This window comes from Lingula anatina, chromosome 10 (genome assembly GCF_051362555.1).
Source record: "Lingula anatina isolate TDL-2025a chromosome 10, LinAna3.0, whole genome shotgun sequence".
NCBI classification, from domain to species: domain Eukaryota; kingdom Metazoa; phylum Brachiopoda; class Lingulata; order Lingulida; family Lingulidae; genus Lingula; species Lingula anatina.
Window position 1 is genome coordinate 4,496,911 of NC_141776.1, and position 21,157 is coordinate 4,518,067.

The 21,157-nt window shown below is 36.9% G+C and overlaps 3 protein-coding genes and 1 long non-coding RNA gene across 7 annotated transcripts in view; 2 read left to right on the forward strand and 2 right to left on the reverse strand.

The window, feature by feature from the left end:
* The window catches only part of LOC106155959 (steroid 17-alpha-hydroxylase/17,20 lyase), a 33,978-nt gene extending 21,122 nt beyond the window's left edge, over positions 1 to 12,856 (reverse strand). Inside the window, exons 1-7 of one of the 2 annotated variants that reach the window (XM_086997728.1) lie at positions 12,762 to 12,856; positions 10,847 to 10,971; positions 10,386 to 10,541; positions 10,130 to 10,210; positions 9,747 to 9,851; positions 9,444 to 9,537; positions 9,158 to 9,313 (exon numbers count right to left, since the gene is read on the reverse strand). In XM_086997728.1, coding sequence (XP_086853854.1) covers positions 9,158 to 9,313; positions 9,444 to 9,537; positions 9,747 to 9,851; positions 10,130 to 10,210; positions 10,386 to 10,536 — 587 coding nt within the window. In that variant the 5' untranslated portion in view covers positions 10,537 to 10,541; positions 10,847 to 10,971; positions 12,762 to 12,856. Of the gene's footprint in view, positions 1 to 9,157; positions 9,314 to 9,443; positions 9,538 to 9,746; positions 9,852 to 10,129; positions 10,211 to 10,385; positions 10,542 to 10,823; positions 10,972 to 12,761 lie in introns of both variants that reach the window. The other variant, XM_086997729.1, reaches the window with a different exon arrangement.
* Positions 120 to 2,057, forward strand: LOC147759425 (uncharacterized). The gene is made up of 3 exons (XR_015331514.1): positions 120 to 473; positions 995 to 1,114; positions 1,653 to 2,057. It is a non-coding gene; the product is annotated as an uncharacterized LOC147759425 (long non-coding RNA).
* On the reverse strand, positions 5,336 to 7,988 carry LOC106155961 (steroid 17-alpha-hydroxylase/17,20 lyase-like). 2 transcript variants are annotated; one of them, XM_086997730.1, is made up of 5 exons: positions 7,777 to 7,988; positions 7,500 to 7,601; positions 7,130 to 7,264; positions 6,356 to 6,579; positions 5,336 to 5,910 (listed from the first exon to the last, which is right to left on the reverse strand). In XM_086997730.1, the coding sequence occupies exons 1-5, from the start codon at positions 7,925 to 7,927 to the stop codon at positions 5,902 to 5,904; spliced, it is 621 nt and encodes a 206-aa protein (XP_086853856.1). In that variant the 5' UTR covers positions 7,928 to 7,988; the 3' UTR covers positions 5,336 to 5,901. The 2 variants fall into 2 exon arrangements, with proteins under 2 accessions (XP_086853856.1, XP_013386464.2); XM_013531010.2 differs by having other exon boundaries at positions 5,336 to 5,924; positions 7,777 to 7,982.
* A 296-nt stretch (positions 12,857 to 13,152) lies between the features above and the next one.
* LOC106155948 (dehydrogenase/reductase SDR family member 11) lies at positions 13,153 to 17,887 on the forward strand. 2 transcript variants are annotated; one of them, XM_086997850.1, is made up of 8 exons: positions 13,153 to 13,297; positions 13,595 to 13,728; positions 14,423 to 14,626; positions 14,998 to 15,092; positions 15,394 to 15,523; positions 15,834 to 15,908; positions 16,321 to 16,386; positions 16,691 to 17,887. In XM_086997850.1, exons 1-8 carry the CDS (start codon positions 13,234 to 13,236, stop codon positions 16,730 to 16,732), a joined length of 810 nt encoding a protein of 269 aa, XP_086853976.1. In that variant the 5' UTR covers positions 13,153 to 13,233; the 3' UTR covers positions 16,733 to 17,887. The 2 variants fall into 2 exon arrangements, with proteins under 2 accessions (XP_086853976.1, XP_086853977.1); XM_086997851.1 differs by lacking the exon at positions 14,423 to 14,626.
* Positions 17,888 to 21,157: the final 3,270 nt, after the last annotated feature.

Consider the following 21,157-nt stretch of genomic DNA (forward strand, 5'->3'; position numbering starts at 1 on the left):
AACTTTTTGAGTTATGTTGATGACAGGCAGACAAACAAACAAACAAGCAAACAGGGGTAGATAACATAACCTCCTTGGCAGTGGTAATAAGCACTATCGTGATTGGATGACTTCTCGTGTGCCACCACACGTGCCTTATAAAGTTATATGAACTGTGTGACTTCATTCTTATCTTTGCTCCCATTGACACAATGAGGCGTCGATACGGCTCTAGAGGGATGCCAGTCACAGTCATACAAAATTATACCTCATAAGATAAAAGTAGTCTCGTGACAGTTTAATGCGTCATTCTCATGTGAGCTTCCTTCTAAAAGAAGTCGCACCCAAACCGTTTAGATTCTGAATGGACACCACTGAAGATAAAAGATCCACGAGCAGAGATGTTTAAAGAGGGAATTTGAAGAATAATGTTTGAAGGCAAAAAATGAAAGCTCTTTACCATTCGTACCATTACCATACATAGGACTCTAATGGTAAGGGACAAACTTAATAATAAATGCACAATGTATAGGCAGTTTATCTAAGGATGCCACTGTTATGTTATGCCATGTTATGCCTCTTTAAGACGCCCTATTCTACCCTTAAATATTCTCCAGCTAAAATGTCAGTCAAGGCATTCTTTCGATATAGTGAATTTGTTACCTTTGCACCAAAACGTTTCAGAAGCAAAAAATACATGGCATCCAGACGGCTTATTAAATGTATAGGATCAAACGACAGCGTTTTTATTTCATATCTTCAATATAAGTATACACGAGTCGATAACTTAATATCATTTTGTATCATTTTGTTTATATTTTAATCGATCGTTGTATAGTTATATTGAAGATATGAAAGAAAAAACGCTGTCGTTTTATACATGTGTGTGTGTGTGTGGGGGGGGGGGTGGTGATTCTGTATTTCTTTGACTATCGATGCAAAAATGGTCACGTTCGTTGCTTTACAATGGCAGTCGCTTATCTATATTTATTAAATTTTCGTTCTTTAATTATAGCTCAAGTCCTAGAGTCGAGCTGTTATTGAATAAAATACAAGCCTGCCATAGATGTCAAAGATAATGTTCAACCTGTCCGTCATCTTGGGGGCTTCATGTGACTACATACTGATATCTCTGGTAAATAAACAATGTACAGATAGTATGGAGATACGTGATTACTGACACACAGTTCGCGTGAGGACAACAATATTATAAGTAGTATTATCCCTACAAAAAAAGAATATTCAATCTAAATGCACGGTGAGGTCAGTGAATTGATCGTGTAATGAAGTTTTACAAATTAGTTAATACCATATATCCGTAAGAATCAATATGGGGTGACAAGGTTTAAAGAAAGAATGTTTTTTTCGAATGGTTAGAAAGCCTTTATGTGGCTCTCATTGCCACAATTATTGTTAAGGCGTCAACAAGGCTGTAGCGGGGTGCCTGTCACTAGCAGAGAAAGTTATACGTCATGAGACAAGAGTCGTCTCGTGACAGTTTAGTGTGTCATTTTGAGGTAACCTTCCTTCTAGAAAAGTCGCACAGAAACCAAGTAGCTAGATTGAGAATCAACGCTATTGAAGAAAAAATGTCACTTCAGTTAAATGGGAGAAATATGTGTCTAATCTGCTTATCTGTGAATATTTCCTCATAGGATGAGTCATATTTTCAGGGTCCGTTCTGGAGACGTGCTCTATACCACAGCAACCGGCGTGCTTTGTGGGACACAAAGAAGATGTTAACAAGATTACAGACATGTTTCTTCAGGACATGCGTCGCCTAGCCGTAATACAAACTTTTGGAGGCCAAGGTAAGACCACTTTGGCAACTGTAATAGGGCACACCTTTGTGTCAAAGTGGGGAATACGTTCAATCATGGCTGACATGAAGAATGTTTCATTTGCAGATGATATCCCCTTGTCCCTTCTTCATGCTTTACAATCATCAGCAGGTTTAAGCAGTGGTGCCACCAACGTTGATCGTCTAATAACCAAGGCCTGTCAAGAGATATCGTCGTACGGCAAAAAGATACTCATCATACTAGACAACTGTGAGAGTGCTCTTGAGGACAATACACAACGCCCTACCATTCTACAGCGGTTGCATGCTGCAGCGATATACTAACTGTAACAACGCCTACATTTTATGTACAACTCGCCCAATAATTCAGTTACCAAACACAGAGGTACATACTCACGATCTTGACTCTCTGACAGCGGATCAATCGTTCGACGTGTTGTGTTGCAGTCGTATTCACAAAATCTGTGTCGTGAAGACGGCAAACGCTTGGGTGCAAAATGTGGCTTTGTTGCACTTCTGCTTCATATTCTTGGTTCCTTACTGCGCCAAGGTCAGAGAACAATTGATATAATCGAAGAGCTGGACTCAAAAACGGTTTTTGGCCTACAACTTTAACCCTTAACTCCCGAACACCTAAACGCTGGAGTTTGTATTAACCTGTCTTATAAGCAATTGGGCATGGAATTGCAAGAATCTGTTCAGATACTACCACTTTTTCCAACAAGCTTTAATGCAGATGATGCATTCAAACTCTTGACCAAGCATCAAGTTAGTCTTTCTATGTTTGATTGCAGAACTTGTCTACGAACCCTTTGTGACGCTTCGTTTCTGGGGTATGATGCAGCCAGCGGGACGTATACTATGCATAGTGTTATTCAGGCATTTGCTCAAAATGAGGCTTCCGAAGAAAATATGGATCATTTCAAACAGATATTCATGATATGTATGGAGCACAGAATAAATAGGATGTACGCCTTTGCTGAAACAGAAAATGTCCGCGGTGCAACAAAACTGTTTGAAAAAGACAAAGATATTTAACTGACCTGTATTGATATTTTTAAGTCAATGCGACCAGTCTCAAAGGAAAGCACATGCAGCATTGCAAAAAAAGTATGATAGGCAGGTTGGTTGATTCTCTCAGATGTTTCAAACTAGCACTAGACACCACTATAGAGCATGGAAAACAAAGTGATTTTGACCTGGCATTCTTGTATTGTAATATAGGTTATTTGCAGGCCGAACTTAGAGATTTACCCGCTTCCGTTGAGTGTCTGTCTAAAGCAAAAGACATGTATGAGAAACAAGATGGGCGCTGCAAATATAAAGATTATTGTAAATGCTGTTATTATTTGGTATTAATGTTGCAAGAATCAAAAGAAAATTATCCCCGCTGCCTCGATATCCTGAACAACTCTTTTGACAAGGCCTTTGCTTATCACGATTTAAGCATGAAATATCTTGCACAGGCCGGAATTTCAGGAATCAAAGTCAGACAAGGAGAGAAGGAAGCCGTTATGTCCACCTTGCATGACATACTTAATGCAAAACCCTCAATAGATGGTAAGGAAGACGGAGTGGGTATGCCTGCTTTGAACGGGGCAGCCGTAGCTTTGAGTTTCATTGGGAAAAAAGAGGAATCTTTGTCATTACATAAACGGGCAGTTGCTCTTGCATACGACCGCTATGGTGAACATCCTGACTCTACTATTGCCCTCAGCAGACACATTACATGAATTAGCTCGTGCCATATCTGCACAGGGAAACCACGCAGAGGCTCTTGGTGCATTCCAGAGAGCTCTTCGTATAATGAAGCAAGTGCTAGGTGAAAGTCAAAGTACAGCCACTACACTGCATTGCATGGGTCAGAAAATGATAGAGATGGGCAATGCAGACGGTGCTGTGGACGTCCTCAGAAGAGCTCTGGCTATGAAGGAAAAAATACTGGGAGAATATCACGAACAGACAGCAGCCACAATACATGAATTAGTTCGTGCCATATCTGCACAGGGACATCATGCAGATGCCCTCGGTACATACCAGAGAGCTCTTAATTCGTATGCAGGAGCAAGTGCTGGGTGAATGTCTCAGCACAGCCGAGACAATTCACTGCATAGGTCAAGAATTGACAATGATAAATAAAAAAGACGAAGCCATGATTGCTTTCGTTAGGGCGATAGTTATGGGGATGAAAACCACTGGAATAATACCTCACTCAGGCAGCAGTGACAAAACATGAGCTCCACAGCAATTATAAGAAAGCAATTGTAACTGCTGTGTACGTTTCAGGACAGCTACAAGTGGTACACTACGAAAGGGCCATACTAGATAACATTTTATAATAAGTGACTAACTACAGTACGTTACTACATGCGAGACTATATGAGAAAGAGCTAGAATCCCTGTGAATCTGGGTTAACTTATAAGTGAAACTGTAAGCTGGGAATATATCTTTATTAAATAATACCCAAGTAATTGACTTGAGAAAAGTAACCAGTATTTTTATCGCAACTTTTATTCGTTGTTGTAAAGCACTCGCTAGTTTGCCATTATTTTTAACCTTATAATCTCCTCTAAATTCCACGAAATCTTGCATGATATTTTGTGAATTGATTGGCGAGACTGCAAGTTATTCTGCATAATACCCGTTGAGAATGAAGCAAACTGATTTTAGTGTAGCCATTGCGCACCACGTACAATGGTATCGGCCATAGCTGTCACGCCTGGCACATGTACAAGCACGTGTATTGCGTTTATATCTTAGGATGTTTTTCGATAAGCAATTAAATATAAAACATTTCGAATATCTTTTTCCTGTAAAATATATTATTTTTATTTTAATTAACATCTTAAATAAAGTAAAGATTGAGCAAATAAGTCTAAATTAAATCTGTTTACGTTTTATTGTGGACTAATGGCATTCAAATGCAGATTCACTGCGGAGCAGTTCCTTTAAATGGCAGATATTCAAAATTGCTGCTATTCTTCAGGGGCACTGTAAAGCTAATAAACACATAAAAAGATATAGTGTGCAAGCTACCTTTATAGTGCCCTGAAACACAGGGTATAATGCCGTGAAAATGAGCAGTAACAAAAATTTTAGTTATCAAACCAGGCTGCTGTATTATACTTCGCTTTGGCTAAAGTACATGTAGAAGGCTGCTCCAGTAACGAACGCATGCTACATCAAAATTCCTGCAGTCAGAATAGAAATGCGGTAATGTATTACTGCGGTGAAGCAGTATACCTCATTTCTTCTGAGATGTTGTAAAGCTTGCATGGTAACAGAAGAATGCTACTGCTGAAATCAGAACAGATTTGAGGTATGGTCTCAGTGTGTTCGCAGTAGGTCTACTGTGCCGGACTACCTACTGCGTTTTCGTGCGGGGTTATTTAAAACGTACAAATGAACTCTTTAGAGTTGAAATAATCCATTTTCCAAAAATCAGACGGTATGAATTTTAAGTAAATCTAGACAAATGACCGTAAAAGTTAATTCAACCAATATCGTTACATTTCTTGTCTAAACGGTCAAAAAAAATGTTTACACAAGGCAAAACCAAGGTTATCTTCATTTTATTATTTCAAGCAAAATTGGATAAACATGACCCCTCTTTTTCTTTAATAAAGCATCTTTATTTCCTTCACTGTATTTAAATTGGCGTACAAATCACTCAATTTACGGTTTATTTGGTCCATAACTATCATACCCCTCCCCCTTAAAAGATAACCTGCAGTTGGATATCCAAGTTACCAGTATACGAAATTCAATGTTACCCAGTACATAAATGTGTCTTGTTACATATATTTTACATTGCATTTAATCTCGCAATATATCGCCCTGTCCATTTAATTCCACATACGTGAATGCTTCCCAGAGTATTCCTTAGACTATCTAAAGCACGGTCATCTAGATCTGCGTGTCCTTAACAGGAGAATGTTACGTTTTAACTACAATTAATAGGTTTAAACAATGAAAACTTCCTTCGGGTCAGTTTTAAAACATTTCTGACACCAAAAATTACTTTCTTTTCTTCACGACGATCTTCTGAGGTTTAGGTACACAGGCAAATTCTGCCATTGCAGGCTCGAAGTCTGGTTTTTGTCCGTGTGGAAAGCTCACCTCAAACCGACTGAAAAACAATGCCTGTAAACAAAATGTACTTAAGAATTGGAAAATAAAATAATAAATTAATATACAAATATTAATACTATGCATGACTTAGAATGCAGTTAGTGTCTTCAAAATAAAATATAGGTATATATTCAAACATTCAGGAAATTAAATTGGTAAATTAAATTTTTTGATATAAAAAAGTATTTCAAAATGTCACCGCTATGATTATAAAACCTTATGAAAAATAATCTTGATTTCAATGTTATATATTCGTTTCTAAAAAGGCCACCATAAGCATAAACCTTCATTCTTATAGCAAACAGCAAACAGCAAAATGGTAAAAATGATACTGATAGTATCGAAACTACCAGTACAATGTAAGTCTGAAATTTTGAATATTGAGCGCACACAGTAATCATATCAAAACATCAGCATATACACTTGTTTTCTTTTCCACCCACCGAAATCATCATAATGTTTGCCCTGGCAACTGATTCTCCCACACACTTCCTTTTGCCACTGCTGAACGGAATCCATATTTTGTTGTCAACCTCTTTCAAGCTGCCGTCATTGTTAATAAACCTCTCTGGCTTGAAAATCTCCGGTGACATCCAGTTTTTCGGGTCATGGTGGATTGCCATAATGTTTGCATAAATCACAGTGTCTTTGGGGATATCGTACGCACCTACATGTATAGATGGGAATAAACATTTATAGACAATGTCAAAAATCGGATGCCAGAAATTAAGCTAATGGTAAAAAGTTATATTCATATAACATTAAACACATGCTAATAGTGCACGTATATGGAATACAAAATGTGCCGCTATCGAGCAACATTCAGTTTAAGTATGTAAGGGACCATTCCCACAGATATTTGGGCCTATCTATCTCTCTGGGGAGTCCCACTAAATTGCTATCATCTTAACCGGCTTAAATGTCTGTCACTCCTAGTAAAGCTGTTCGGGGGTAATTATCTTTACCCCCTAGCTAATTCGGTAGTCGTGACAGACATTTAAGCCGGTTAAATCTCAACAATTAAGGGAATTAGACCGATCCAGATGGATCGACCTAGACATGGGAACCCAGTCTAAGTAACAGGAATAGCAATTCAACTGCAATCGAAGCTGCTTTGGTGATTTTGTTCGGTTCGATCATAACGTACAATGTTTAAGCAACATATGTATTTACAATTTTTGCATGTAATTTGAGATCATAGAGGGATTATGTCTGACCAAGTTTGGTGTCACAGAGTGCTTGATGACCTACAGCTACTGGAGCAACAGGGCGCATACGCAAAACCTCTCGCTGAACAGCCTCACTGTAAGGCAACTTATGTCTGCAGTGACGAAGTCCACTGATGTCGTCCCCTGAAAAGAGATACATGAAAGCATTTTATACGATTGTTATTATTTTTACATGATGCAATAATTGAATCAAAGATGTTCACAGCAATATTTAAGAGTCCAGAAAATTTAAATATTTCCAAAAATAAATAAATAAATATTTTGGAAAATAGATTTCTGAAATTAGGCCTAATTGCCAAACATTTGCATTCATATATTTTTATACATATATAAAAGAGTAAATTTGAACTGTTTATACCTAAGGCGTCTAACTCCTTGTGTAGTTTTGACTGAACCTCCGGATTATCGGCTACATACATAATCATCCACTTCAACGTGTCAACCGTGGTCTGCGTTCCAGCTAGAAACCACTACCACTATATATATATATTGAGCGGTACATGCTTTATGTTTAAAAATACTATTTATGAAAAGAGCACCAATCGCACTGTCATGCAGTGACAAATAAATTATAAGAATACTACATCGCACATGTATCAAGTGAGTAATTAATTGGAATGATCAAGTCACTATACCAAAGAATATATCCAGAAAGGTGTGACGTATGCGAGTGTCAGTAAGAGACTCTTTTGCGTTGTCATCACCCTCGGTTCCCAATTCTTCTTTCAGTATCAGAATTTGATCCGTAATATCTCTAAGGTTCACTTTGAAATAAAATGTTGTCATAATCTAAGCAAAGAACACTACTAACTAAATCATTGATATGCTGCTTGTATATTCACAAATGAAAGGCATAAATCAAAATAACTTTTATTTATCAATTCCGTGAAAGGCTCAGTGCAACAGCGTCGTTAGTGATCCTACAGTTGTATATGGTGTGAAATGTAAATAAACTACGGTACAGGTACAAACCCGAGTTCAATGTTGTCTTGTGCTCTGCCAGTTTGACATTTTGGAAGTCGGTCAGTTTCTTTATGAGTCGTTTCACAGAGAGGGATGAGGGGATAGGGAAATGCTTCAAGACGGGAATGACGTCAGAGGGAATGACACTTCCAAATACCGTTTCCATGGTTTTGTCCACGGTGCTCTTCAGCCAAACGAACTCCGGTTCGTCAATTTTGTAACTAAAAGGATTAGATCAAACTGTATGCATTATATGTATGCATAATATGTATATTGATCGCTATAGTCTTCGGGCAAATATGCCCTCATTGGTTTCTATGCCCTATTCAGACCATGTTTAATCAAGGTGTAGTGATGGAAAGGTTTGAAAGTGATTTCCTTTTTTAAATATAAATCAACCTTTGTTGCTGTACTAACCCATTAATTTATTCTATTTTTATTTATTTGATTATTTAAAAAAATGTTGAAATAAATATTTGTATCTTTGGGAATAATAATTTAAAAAATTTAATAGATTTATAATTATATTTGCCACATGATCCTCAACAACTACTGATGGTCATATTCAGAATGGTAAAAAAAAGAAAAAGATGTAGAAAATAATGAAAGTACCATAAAACGACTTATTTTTGCCAAGTGTTTACAGTAATTAGGGTTTGTAATTTTCTCTGTTATATCTGAATGAAAATTCTCTAATAATCATTCATCAGGTGTGTTTCTTGTATGTTATCAAAACGAAATAAAACTTTATCTTAATTTACCCATTCATCTACAACAAATATTTTAATTATTCTTTGGATCAATAACTGATTTATTAATATGATTCAAAGGCCGATAATCAATTATTGTTTACATGATAATATTGAATGAATATAATGAATAAAAAAGGGATCTGCATGTAAGCCGAAGTCATGATTTTTGCTATAGCAAAAGTCATTTCGTATCCCTTCGATTGGGGAGTGAAGTTCCGTTAATTTTTATATTTTCATTGTAAAATCAAGAAATCACCGGACTCTCCTGTAGAACAGTATTCCCCAATTTTATGGCACCTACCTTTTTCCGTAAGCCATTCTGCAGACGATGTTGAAGATAAGTAACTGAAAGTGAGGATCTATGTCAAAAGGCTCAGTCTCCTTTTCGATCAAGGTGGCAACTTCATCAAAAGCAGACCTAGCAAATGTTTCCAATTTATCATTCGCTAAGTAGGCCCTGTATGATAAAATAATAATGCAATGCAATATCATCATGTTGTATTATTTCTGTATATATAAATGGGTTAAAATCTATTAGGAACATTATTCAACAGTGATTTGTGAAGCCAATAATTAGATCAAATTACCTGAATGCCTTTAAAGCCATCTGTCTCTGAAGTCTCCACACTGGACCATAGTCACTGAAAATTATATCTCTGTTTCCTCCACTGAACACTTTGACTGTCAAAAAGTATGATAACAACCATTTGATTAAATTTACAAAAATGTATTAGAAACACCCCCCTGCTCACAATATTGCAAGTTCCCCCCACTTGTAATTTTGCATGGATATTAAGCCGCATTTGAATACCTCTAAATGACCAGGATTGTATTGTCTCATCCCCTATCAACATGATATCTCAACTTGTGCTTATTTAACTGATACCTACATTTCCAAGTTAAATTTTCCCTCCCTGCAAATATCTCCTTCTTCTCAACAAAAGCCTCGTGTACAATATCCGCAGATTTCAGGACAACGACGTTGTGCCAAAAACCTGTAAACGTCAACCGTATGTATATACTTCATACTGTTTATCGTGCTGATGCGCAATAGAGCAAGTTTTTATGAACGAACTAACGAGGCATACATGTACCATCCCTATATTTTTATTAAAGTTTTGTGTAAAAAGAAACACCTTCCGGAAAAGCTCATCTGAGCCGATTAAAAAATAAACATTGAGCTTTGCCTAACTGCTTTTAAGCATTAAATTTATTTTATTAAGTTAAAATCCTTGATGATACTACTGCGGAAAAGAGAATAACAAGCTTTTACCTAAATCAACAGTGAACAAGTCACTAAATGACTTCCCGAGTTTTGTAAATACGGAGTACAGTCGGCCATCTTTCCTAAATTCTGCAATAATTAATTAATAATTAAATATTATATAAAATGATATATAACCAAAGTTATAAGTTACAACCAAATTGATTTCCTGTTTGCTAAAAACAGTTGAAAATGTACCAAATTCAATTTTTTGAAAATCATTTACATAGAGTTGCTGTCAAAACGTTTTCAAAGAAGCTCTGACCAAAGTAACTCCCAAGTATTGGCAGCTGTGGCGGTCCTGGCGGCAGTTTGAACTTCTTCCTCTGTAGATATGTCATTACCAACAGGAATACCGCCATCCCGACCAAGATGGTCCTCACGGTTAGTAAACTCAGCAAACTCAAGACGAACATCGTTCCTGAAATATTTATTTTGATTCATCGGATGATTTTAAAGATTATATTTATAATGATAAATAATATAATGTTCATAATGAAAAAAAAAAAAAAAAAAAAAAAACAGAAATCAACTCCATATTCTACGTTTTTTTAATACCATATGTTAGTCTCACCTAATGTTAATATCTTAGTCTCTGTTCAAGTTTACTTGTTCACACATTTGTCATTGTTGGAAATATATCTTCTTCAACATTTATATACATCATTGAAAAGTTTGAGATATTTTATTCATTTATACAAACCCTACTTTACCCTCCTTGCTCACCGTTCCTTCCAGGATACGTCTCTCTTTTACAGCTTTCAAACACCTGTTTGCAGCGGCCCCCTAACTGCACTCCAGTATCATTCGACCCAGGTGTGGGGTCCTTGGCCTCCAGTCATTTAGATAACCTACACGTCAATACACACAAAGTTCGTCTGTGACATTTAACACCCCATTTCCATAGATTTTTAGATCGATCTATCCCTGTGGGGAGTCTCACTAGATTACTGTCAGCTTGACCGGCTTAAGCGTCTGTCCCGCCTACTAAAAGCTGTAAGGGGGTAATTAACTTTGGTGCCCGCTCGGCTGACTGCAATTTAGCGTGAACCCCCAAGGAGTTAGGTCGATCTAAAACTTAATCTTTAGATCGATCTAAATCTCTGGGAAAGCACCCTAAGTGTCATTAAATGGGGTGATTACACTGTACTTATCCAAGGCATTACTTTTGAGCATGCGTGCACTAGTCGAATCAAAATATGGACCACTGCAGCAACGTTCGACGGGGGGATTTTTCAGATTGTCAAGTCAGGATCTTTAGCTTCAAGATAGTCAGAAAAGCTACATGTTTATCAATACAAAGTTTGTGTGCGGCATTTTCGTGTCATTATATAGGCTGCTTACTCATCCAAGATATTGCCTTCGAGTATGCAAGCACTTGTTGGTTGGAAAAGTGGCCACGTATTATGGCATTTTCAGATTGTCTGTGTTTTTTATATGCTTACAACTCCGAAGCTATATTTATCTATGCGTTTTTTTATAGTTAAATAATATTTAATTATCACTATTATCATTTATTGATATTATCTCGCAGCGTATAAAACACAGGGAAAACAAAAATGACCATACAGAAGCGTCCTATGAAAAACAGCAACAACAACCAAAACTAACTAACTAAATAGATAAATAAATAAATGAATAAGTAAATAAATACATAAAAAATAATAAAATAAAACAAAAAATAACATTTACACGCTTGTCATATAAAACTCTGATGGCCTGAAATTGACGGAACGCGTTAAGGGAGATCGTTGAGTTAGGATATTTTTATACTCTTAGATAAGACGAATATAAAATGCTGTACATTGGGATTTGCTAATTTCAGCACATGACGTTACACCAGTATTTTTTTTTTTGTGTTGAGATGTGTGCTTTGGATTTCAAAAATATCTTCCTCATCTAAACAGACTCCTATTTAATTACAATAATTACAAGAACTAAAATCCAGTGTCAGAAAAAAAATCTTGAAAGATTTGCTATAAAAGCGTTCTTCTTCATTCCGATAATATCAAAATGAATCATTTACATTGAAGTAATTGGAATAAATCATTTTGTCAAATGATTATGTAAAAATGGTTCCTTTTAAAGTTCTAATATCCTCCAAATTATTTGATTCTGAAGAGCTTACATGTTTTACTTTGAATAACAATTACCAAAGCAAACCAATACCCATGCTGCAAATGCCATATCCTTGTTCTATTTCAACGCAAACTGAAACACACGTACTCCATCCGTTTGCCAAATTTGGTATCTCGGGTCGATGGTGCCCAGGAGCCAGAAAAGCCCGAAACCTGCCTCGCAAAATGGCAGCTTGGAATTGCCGTGACGCAGATTGTCTAAATCGCTCCCTGGGTAAAACAATTATCAAGTTTTGGTCATAAATGAAAATTATTAAACACAAGCCGAAATAATTTCATACCATTGGTTGGTATGTGTAATAGACACTGGCAACAGTATCGTCTGGAATTCAACCAAGATTCTTGAATACGAGTCATCCGACATCCCGCGCAAGATACGAGAGGCTATCAACATCAACCGTCACCAGCCAGCCATGAATAGGGACCGGGGATGGGGGGGGGGGGGGTGATCTGACATTTCTAGGAGGGTCCTGGGCGCTATACTACATGTACAGGGTACGTACCGGTCAGTGAGAGTCAGCATTTCCTCACATCAGTCTGATGAAGGCCTTTTTCCAGGGCCCCGTAAGTCGAAAGCATTAATTGCGCAATTGCTAATAGAGATATCACATAGAGGCTACAGCGGGGCGAGTATGGACGAGTTTTTTCTAATCGACAAGCTTGCCCTCGGTCGCACTGCGCGATGCTTTCGACACGTCTCGATCGCCAAATGAAGGATGTGACGGCTGATGATCAATAGTAAAATTCGATATGCAAAATTTTATTAAAACGGTATTCTGGCTAAATATAAGTAAGATACTGTATTAAGGTCTTCTTAAAATGTTGTCACAGCAAGCACATCGACATCAGGAACACGTACCATATTTGAAATATCTGTTCTATTTTTAGATATCACTGTTCTGTAGAAGCCGTTACGTTTTTTAACCAAAGTGAAATGCTACAGGTGTTGACCCAAATACATGTATCATAGGAGGAATGGTTAGATACGCTGCAGCAAAGACTCCAGTTCACCGGAAGTGGCTTTCTACGCAGTTTGAAGGTATTTTGGTGGCCCATGGTCATCACGATATGATATTCTATTTCAGTAATTCCACTCCCTATTTGTTGTCGATACTAAGAACGAAATGTAGAGGTATTTTGGTGGTAATTGGTCATCAGATGTGATATTCTATTTCAGTTATTACGCAACCTGTTTATTGACGATACTAAAAATGAAATGTAGAACCAATAAGTTATCTTATGTGTGAATATGTGTATTAGATGTGGGTGTGTGTCAGGTCAAGCTCTCTCTCTATTTGGTATAAAGTTATTGCAGTATGATGTACGTATGTTTTAGATATGGATCGCTGGACAGGACGCGTTGCCTTGGTAACTGGAGCATCGAAAGGTATAGGAGCAGCCATTGCACGTGCTCTGGTTAAGAATGGTATGATGGTGGTTGGATGTGCCAGACACATCGAAAATATGCAAGTATGGCTGAATTTGATATTTCCTTGGCATGTCCCGCACGAAAAATGCAGTAGTATCGAAGTAGCAAAAAGCATTAACGCAGTAGTGTTGTGGAGCATATTTGCAGTAGAAATGCAGCATAGCCTACTGCAATTCTTCTCCAAAAAGTGCATAGGTTTGTACAGCGAGGGGCTTAATGCAGTAGATTAGCAGCACGACAGAAGCATGTTTCAAATATGCTAATTAGCTCCCAAATCGAAGCAGATTTGAAGCATGTTTGCAGTACGATTGCAGTAGGCTAGTGCGGTTTGCAGTATGATTGCAGTAGTCTACTGCACTGGAGTATCTACTGCGTTTTCCTGCGGGGTACTGTTATATATATATACATATATATGATAAGTATTATTTATTATTATTATTATTACAATAGTAATGATAATAATAATAACATCAGTAAAAGTTGAATGTAATGTTATAAAGTGTCACTCTGCAATTCTATATATATATATATATATATATATATATATATATATATATATATATATATATATATATATATATATATAATATTTAGGACAATGAAATACGTTTTCAAGAAGATTAAATAAGTGTTCCATGTCCATAGAATTAATCAGTGGGCAATATACAGCTTGCTGCATACCATTACCACTGTGCTATCCTTTGTTGAAGGGTTCTTGGAATATCTTTATTCCAGAAAACAGCCGCAGATCTACAAGATGAAAAGGGGCGTTTGATTCCAATGAAGTGCGACCTCACTAAAACGGCAGAGATCGAGTCCATGTTTCAAAAAATAAAAGAACAGTTGGGTGGTGTCGACGTTTGTGTTAACAACGCTGGTCTCAGCCTCTTTCAGGATTGCAAGACAGGCTCTTTATCTGATACCAAGGCAATGTATGATGTAAGACAACTCCGCTGATATATACATGTATTTTTCAGAATATTGGTGGTCGTATTTTGCGCATCTAAACAAAACTTTATATCTGTTTGTTGAGTTGCAATTGTCTACCTGAGATTGTGCTTAGTTTGTGTTTAGCGTAAAGTTCAGGTGCATGGCATAGCTTATGCATATATGCTCTTTGAGAAAATGTTTGCCAAATATATAATTGAGCGCCGAGCCATGCTCTGTATGAACAAAGCTTTTCTTAGCTGTTTAATCGGTAAATGGTCAGCGACTCTAAAAAAAATGATCACGACTTGTCGTTTCATTTACTGATATACTTCAAACCGGGGACAAACTATCAAATAAAGCTACAGCGTTTTTTTTTTCAGTTGAATGTATTTGCTGCCATTACCGTATCCCAGCTTACCATTCAGTCCATACAAGAAAGGAACATGAATGACGGTCACATTATTAACATTGGCAGGTAATACATGTACAGCCAGGTTTAAACAGAATATGTACTAGTTATGACTGCTCGTCGTCCTCTGAATGCGGTATACAAGAATGAATTATATCCAATTGTTTGAAGCGCCGGTTGTGGTATAAATATTTATTATCATGATTTACTGGAAGATAAATGATCAAGTCAACAATAAGTTAATATAAACTTTAAAATATCACATCCCAAACACGATGAAACCATCAAAGCCCTTAGCTATAACACCCGAGCTTGACCAAGAACGAATTTGGGCTCTTTCTGACAAGTGTACTCTATTTAATTACAGTGTATGTGAAAGCACGGTCCACGTGGACTTACCATGCCACGCGTATACCCCAACAAAGTTTGCCCTAAAGGCTTTCACAGAGGGCCTGAGACACGAGCTGAGAAAAGAGAAAACGAAAATACGGACAACGGTATGAGAGAGAGAGAGAGAGAGAGAGAGAGATGCATTTAATATATTAAGAAATAACAGTCCACTCTTGTTTCACTAGTAGATACCTTTCGCAATTTAATTAAGACAAACATAAGTCAGATGAACCGAAAGAATAATGCAATTTTACGGTATTGGAAACGCTTATGAATATCCCGCCTCTAGAAATGCACTAGTATACATATAGGTATATAGGTGGCCAGATATTTCATTTTAGAAGAGTTTATATAGCATTTTATTAATGTAACCCAACATTGTTATCTTGCTGCTGAAATATTAAGCTCTACTTTTAGGTTATTAGCCCTGCATTGGTGGACACTCCGACATCTAGAGAAGACATGGATGACAGCTTCTTCTGTCCGGAAACTGTAAGCTACAGTCAAATGTTGTAGGCTTATAATCTCTCGGTTTTGTGGCAAACTACTTCTATCATTCCTTCCGTTTGCTTTTTGCAAATAACAGAAATTATGAGTGGAATAAGGATTCTGGGATTCTGACAAATGTTTTGGTAACGTTTTGGCTTGATGGATTTAAAGTGAATAAGACATTGGAATTTAATAAAAGATTCAGAGGAGTTGCTTCATTTGTAATAATTTATCCACGTAAAAAAGGCTTATTTGTCACATTCATTAAATCACATAGCACTTTCAGCTTAATAAAAGACACTTTAAATGTTGTTAATGTGCCACTGTCTTAAAGTAAATGTTTTGGTTTATGTTTTCTTCATTCAGCTTATTTTTCCACATAAAAATTTGTCAATGTAATGTCATTGCACACTAGTGCCTTCAACAAGACGATGTCGCTGCCGCCGTGACCTTTGCCCTCAGTGCCCCGCCATGTGTTAACGTAAGAATAATGTTCACTAACTTTTGCATTCAGTACTTTTTAGTTTATTCATTTTTTCTGGTTAAAAAAAAGAGTCAACCAAGATACCCATTTCTTTGAATGAATAGTACACGAAATTTGATTTTCTTGAATCTTCTCATTTGCGTGTTAGGTATTCTGAACACAAGTCCCAGGGGACATAAAATTCTTTATTATTGAATGTTGAAATAACTATTTGCTCTCCTAAAGATGGAATCTGTTGTTGTTTGTTCCCATCTGTCAGAAGCATCAATGAAGCAATCATTGTAACAGCTCTCTTTTCCAGGTCCGCCATATTTGCCTACACGCCATACACGACCCGTATTAACCCAGCAAGGGCAACTGCTGCTGCAAGCTTGTCACGTCTTCGAAAAGTACCACTTTTTGGATGGGGAAAACGCCTTCTTCTTCATTTGTTTTTCTTGTGCATTCTACACCAAATTATATTTTATGTGTAGTGCGAGAGCTTTTAGCAGAGAAAAGACCTTGTACGAGGCGTAAAATAAAGGTATTTCGTTGGTTCCTATTTTTACCTCCGCCAAGGAGGTTATGTTTTCACCCCTATTTGTCATCAACATAACTAAAAAAGTAATGGACCGATTTTGATGCAATTTTCAGGAACTGTCAGAAAAGGACCAAGGAAGATATTATAGTTTTGGGTGGTGATCTGGATCAATAATCAATCAATAATCAATAATGTGTTCGTTTTGTTTGTCTGTCTGTCATCAACATAACTCAAAAAGTTATGAACCGTCAGAAGTGGGCCGAGGAACAGATGACTAGTTTGTGGTGGTAATCCGGATCAATTATCAATAAATAATCAATAATCAAAAATCAAAATACTAAGTTATGGGCCGATTTTGATGAAATTCTCATGAAGTGCCAGATGTGGGCCAAAGAACAGATGATTTGTGTTTGGTGGTGATCCGGGTCAATAATCAATCAAGTAACAAAAATCGAAAATTGAGGGGTGAAACGGCATTGGATGGACACTTGGCTGCCTTGGCGGAGGTCTGCGCTCTCTGAGTGCTTTTCTAGTTTGCTATATAATTCACTTCTGTAATTACACTTTTTTTGTGATTTAAATAACCTGCGTTGGATCGACTAAATAAGGCCATTAGAAGCAGTACAGAAGCAACCTGGAGTGCGATAGCACATGGAACTATTTTGGATTTTTGCAAGAAATGACTATTGGTTTTCACACTAAGCAACAAAGCAAGAGACACTGTGGCCTTGTATAACTTCATAGAAGTTAAAACAATGCATTTGAAATTTAATGAAATGGGATACATTAATAAATGACGGTTTAATTAAGTGTCAAACAGTACCTGGTTGCAGCTGCTATCTATTTAAGGTTTCACTACTTCAATTTAAAGCAACATGTACCTTACAGTTAATATGGGTGTGATATCGTAGTAGTTTAAATGGAATAGTCACATATTATATGTGATATTCCTTATTTGAAATAAATGCACAAAACAAATACGTTTGTAAATTCCCATGACCAGAAATGCGCAGCGTTCACGCGATACGCGAGGGCGTTACAGTAGGGCTTCACATGACTCAACTAGCCAATCACAGCACAACGATGGCATCGCACACAGACTCTGTGACTGGTGCTCAGCCCATTGTCAAGTAGTGCTAGTTCATGGTAACAAGCGTCTGACATGTGCAGAGAAGTTTATTGCAATATATATTGTATTTATTGTTACATTATTAGATCTAACTCTGTATCCAAGAAGTAACTATACTGTACCAAGTCAGGTACTATTGATGTGAAGAGGTCATATATTCCAGAATAAGCCATTACCACTAATGTATAACTTTAATTTTGTTTAATATGTTATTCATGAAAGAGTTCATGAAATATTGTTTTAATTTGTTAAATCGTGATCTTATTCTTTTTATATTCCAATAATTGAATAATGTGTGTAAAATTGGTCTTCCACTTCTTATTTGCATTTTTCCTTTACTACAAGATTATTTTGGAACAGTTGCAGCATTAAAATTTAAAATAAATAGCAATCTGAAAGAAGAATTTTGCATTATTATTAAATGATGAGAAGAATTTTGGATTAAGAGATTAGTTAAATACTGAGTAGTGATATTGTCAGTCAATTTATGTAGAATCTGATAATATGACTGAAAATACTGATTGAATTCTTGGCCTTGCACTGGGCAGTTTCACAATTGTGCTAAGTGTTTTTTTTTTTTTTTGGACTCCATTGTACAGTGGTAAGAGTTCTTCAATTGCCTTGAGAGTTTTTAATCAGACGCTGTATGGTGCTGCTATCTGCTGGTGCTATCGGCAATGAATTATTTTGCCTTTGTTTCTGACTGAATCTACCGTCTAAAATCACTATTTCTGAAAATATGTGCGTTTTGCAGAGGGAAGCTAGGCAGTACACGGCAAACTTCTTAGCACGTGTGTACAACATACTTTTTTAACAACCCTAGCGTTATTTGGTCAGGGGTTGCTTGAAGCATAGCACAGCGTTGCTGTCTATCGGCATCAGGCCGTTAGTTTGTCAATTATCACGAATTACCCACGAATGGCGAACCCATTCGTTTTCCTATGGCAATCTAGCAACTCATTAAAAGTGCACGCATGCGCAGTGGGCCAAACGTGACTTCATGCAGTGCATTTCTTGGGGATGCGAGAATTCGTAAAGAAGAGATGCTTAAAATGTGATATATATATATATATATATATATAAACAAAAATTACTTTTTCTTTGGATGACAACGATGAAACGATTAAAAAAAACATTAAAGAATTATTCCGATGCACATGATCAGGTTCATGTCGTTCTCTCATGATTGTGGAAGTTTTATTGAAATGTAGCTACCATTATTTGACATTTCCCACAATGGCAACGATCCTACAATTCGTCACTTTGCTTCAAGGAAATAATTCATCATAATTTGTGGCCCTGCCCCCAGAGTACATGTTTGGTGGTTTTTAACGCATAGAAGCTACGTACAATAAAAAAATTACCTGGGGACATTTCAGACAAGACAATTGTCTAGACATGTCCAATAAAAGAACGTTATGGAATTTGTTTGACCTGATTTCTGGTGCAAAATTATGCATCATGATTTTTGACGATTAGTGAGTCGATCTACGAAGTAGAATGAAACATTTTACCGGGGAAATTTCAGAGAAGAAAGGAGTCCAGACCTGTTCAATTAAAGAAAAGTGTGGCGTAGTCAAAGAAATGTTATGGCGACAACAATCGCCAGTGCTTATTTACGCGCATGCGCATTCTGCACATGCTCAATTGTTCCCCAGAGGAGGTGGTCTCCATTAAGGCACATGTTGCTACTTATACCATGGGGCATCACTGCCTGACTCCATTCTGCTTGATTAATTCTGTTGACGCACACGATACGATTAAGTTACAAGTTATCTCAAATCTTCAACTGAAAACTTCAGTTCAAAAAAATTCACCGGCTTTTACTTCTATTAGAACTTTCCAGCAGTTCACTCGATCTGTTGAAGCGTACAGCACGTTTACATCTTACGACAGTGGTAGATTCTGCACAACTTCAAGCAAGGATCATCATTACAATTGCCAACTGTTACATTTATTCGGTAAGTATTATTTCCTCTAGCGATTTAGCAGTTGTCGTTGACAAAACGGTCTTTATCCAGGAGTTTCTTGTTTGCACCGACAGCGGTCACGGCGACTGTACATAGAAATTAAGGGTTTTTGCGTATAGAATCTCCAGTCACCTGATGATATAAGCGGACGCAATGCCCTGAAATTTATTGGATATCACATGACATGGGCAGCTGCTATGCCGATTCAGTTACCTACTTTTAGTTTCCCACTTCTATCACTATATTCCTAGTCAGACGTTCCACTGTTCAGGGTAGATACCATAGCAAGGTAGAGTATCTTGCTCAGTCTGATATGCACATCATTATAAACCAGCTTAGTTCTAAATTCAACCCTCTTTTCCTCATCAACTATTCGTTTTTTTATCACCGAAGTTACCATTCATACCTACAGTTTACTTATCATTGAGTTTCACCTCTTTGCAACCCCACAAAAAAAAAGTTGTGCAATATTGTTGGTAAATAATAATTTTTGCTGACTCGTCACATGATAATTTTAGGATGATGAGTCTTATTGAATATTTGATATGTAATTTTATCACTAAGGCCACACATTTAATACAAGCAACAATTTGTTGCATTTTTATTATTGTTAAAATGATAAGGATAGTGGGGTTATCTAATAAAAGCGGCCTTGTTTGGCCAAATCACGAACAATCAATATCCCTTGTTGTCTTCTTTCTTATTATGAATAAGGCTATGAAAGTTAATGGTACACTGAGATGGAGCAGACATAAACAACGTGATGGTATTTATTTGCTCTGAATTATGGTGTGAAATTGCCTCATGGTTTTTGATGCTGATAGAACTACTAAGGAGAATAAATGAACTTTACCTGGGGAAATTTCAGAGAAAAAAATGTGTCTAGACATGTTCAATTAAGGGACGCGATGAAATCTGTTTGACCTGAATTGTGGTGCAAAATTATACATAATAATGTTTGACGCTTAGAGAGTCGATCTCCTGAGTAGAATAAATCACTTTTGCCTGGGGAAATTTCAGACAAGTCACGAGTCTATAGCCATGTTCAGTTACATAATGTAATGGAACCTGTTTGACCTCAACTGTGGTGCAAAACTTCACATCTCATACCCGTGGGAATCGAGAATACATTCACATGCCTCCACTTAT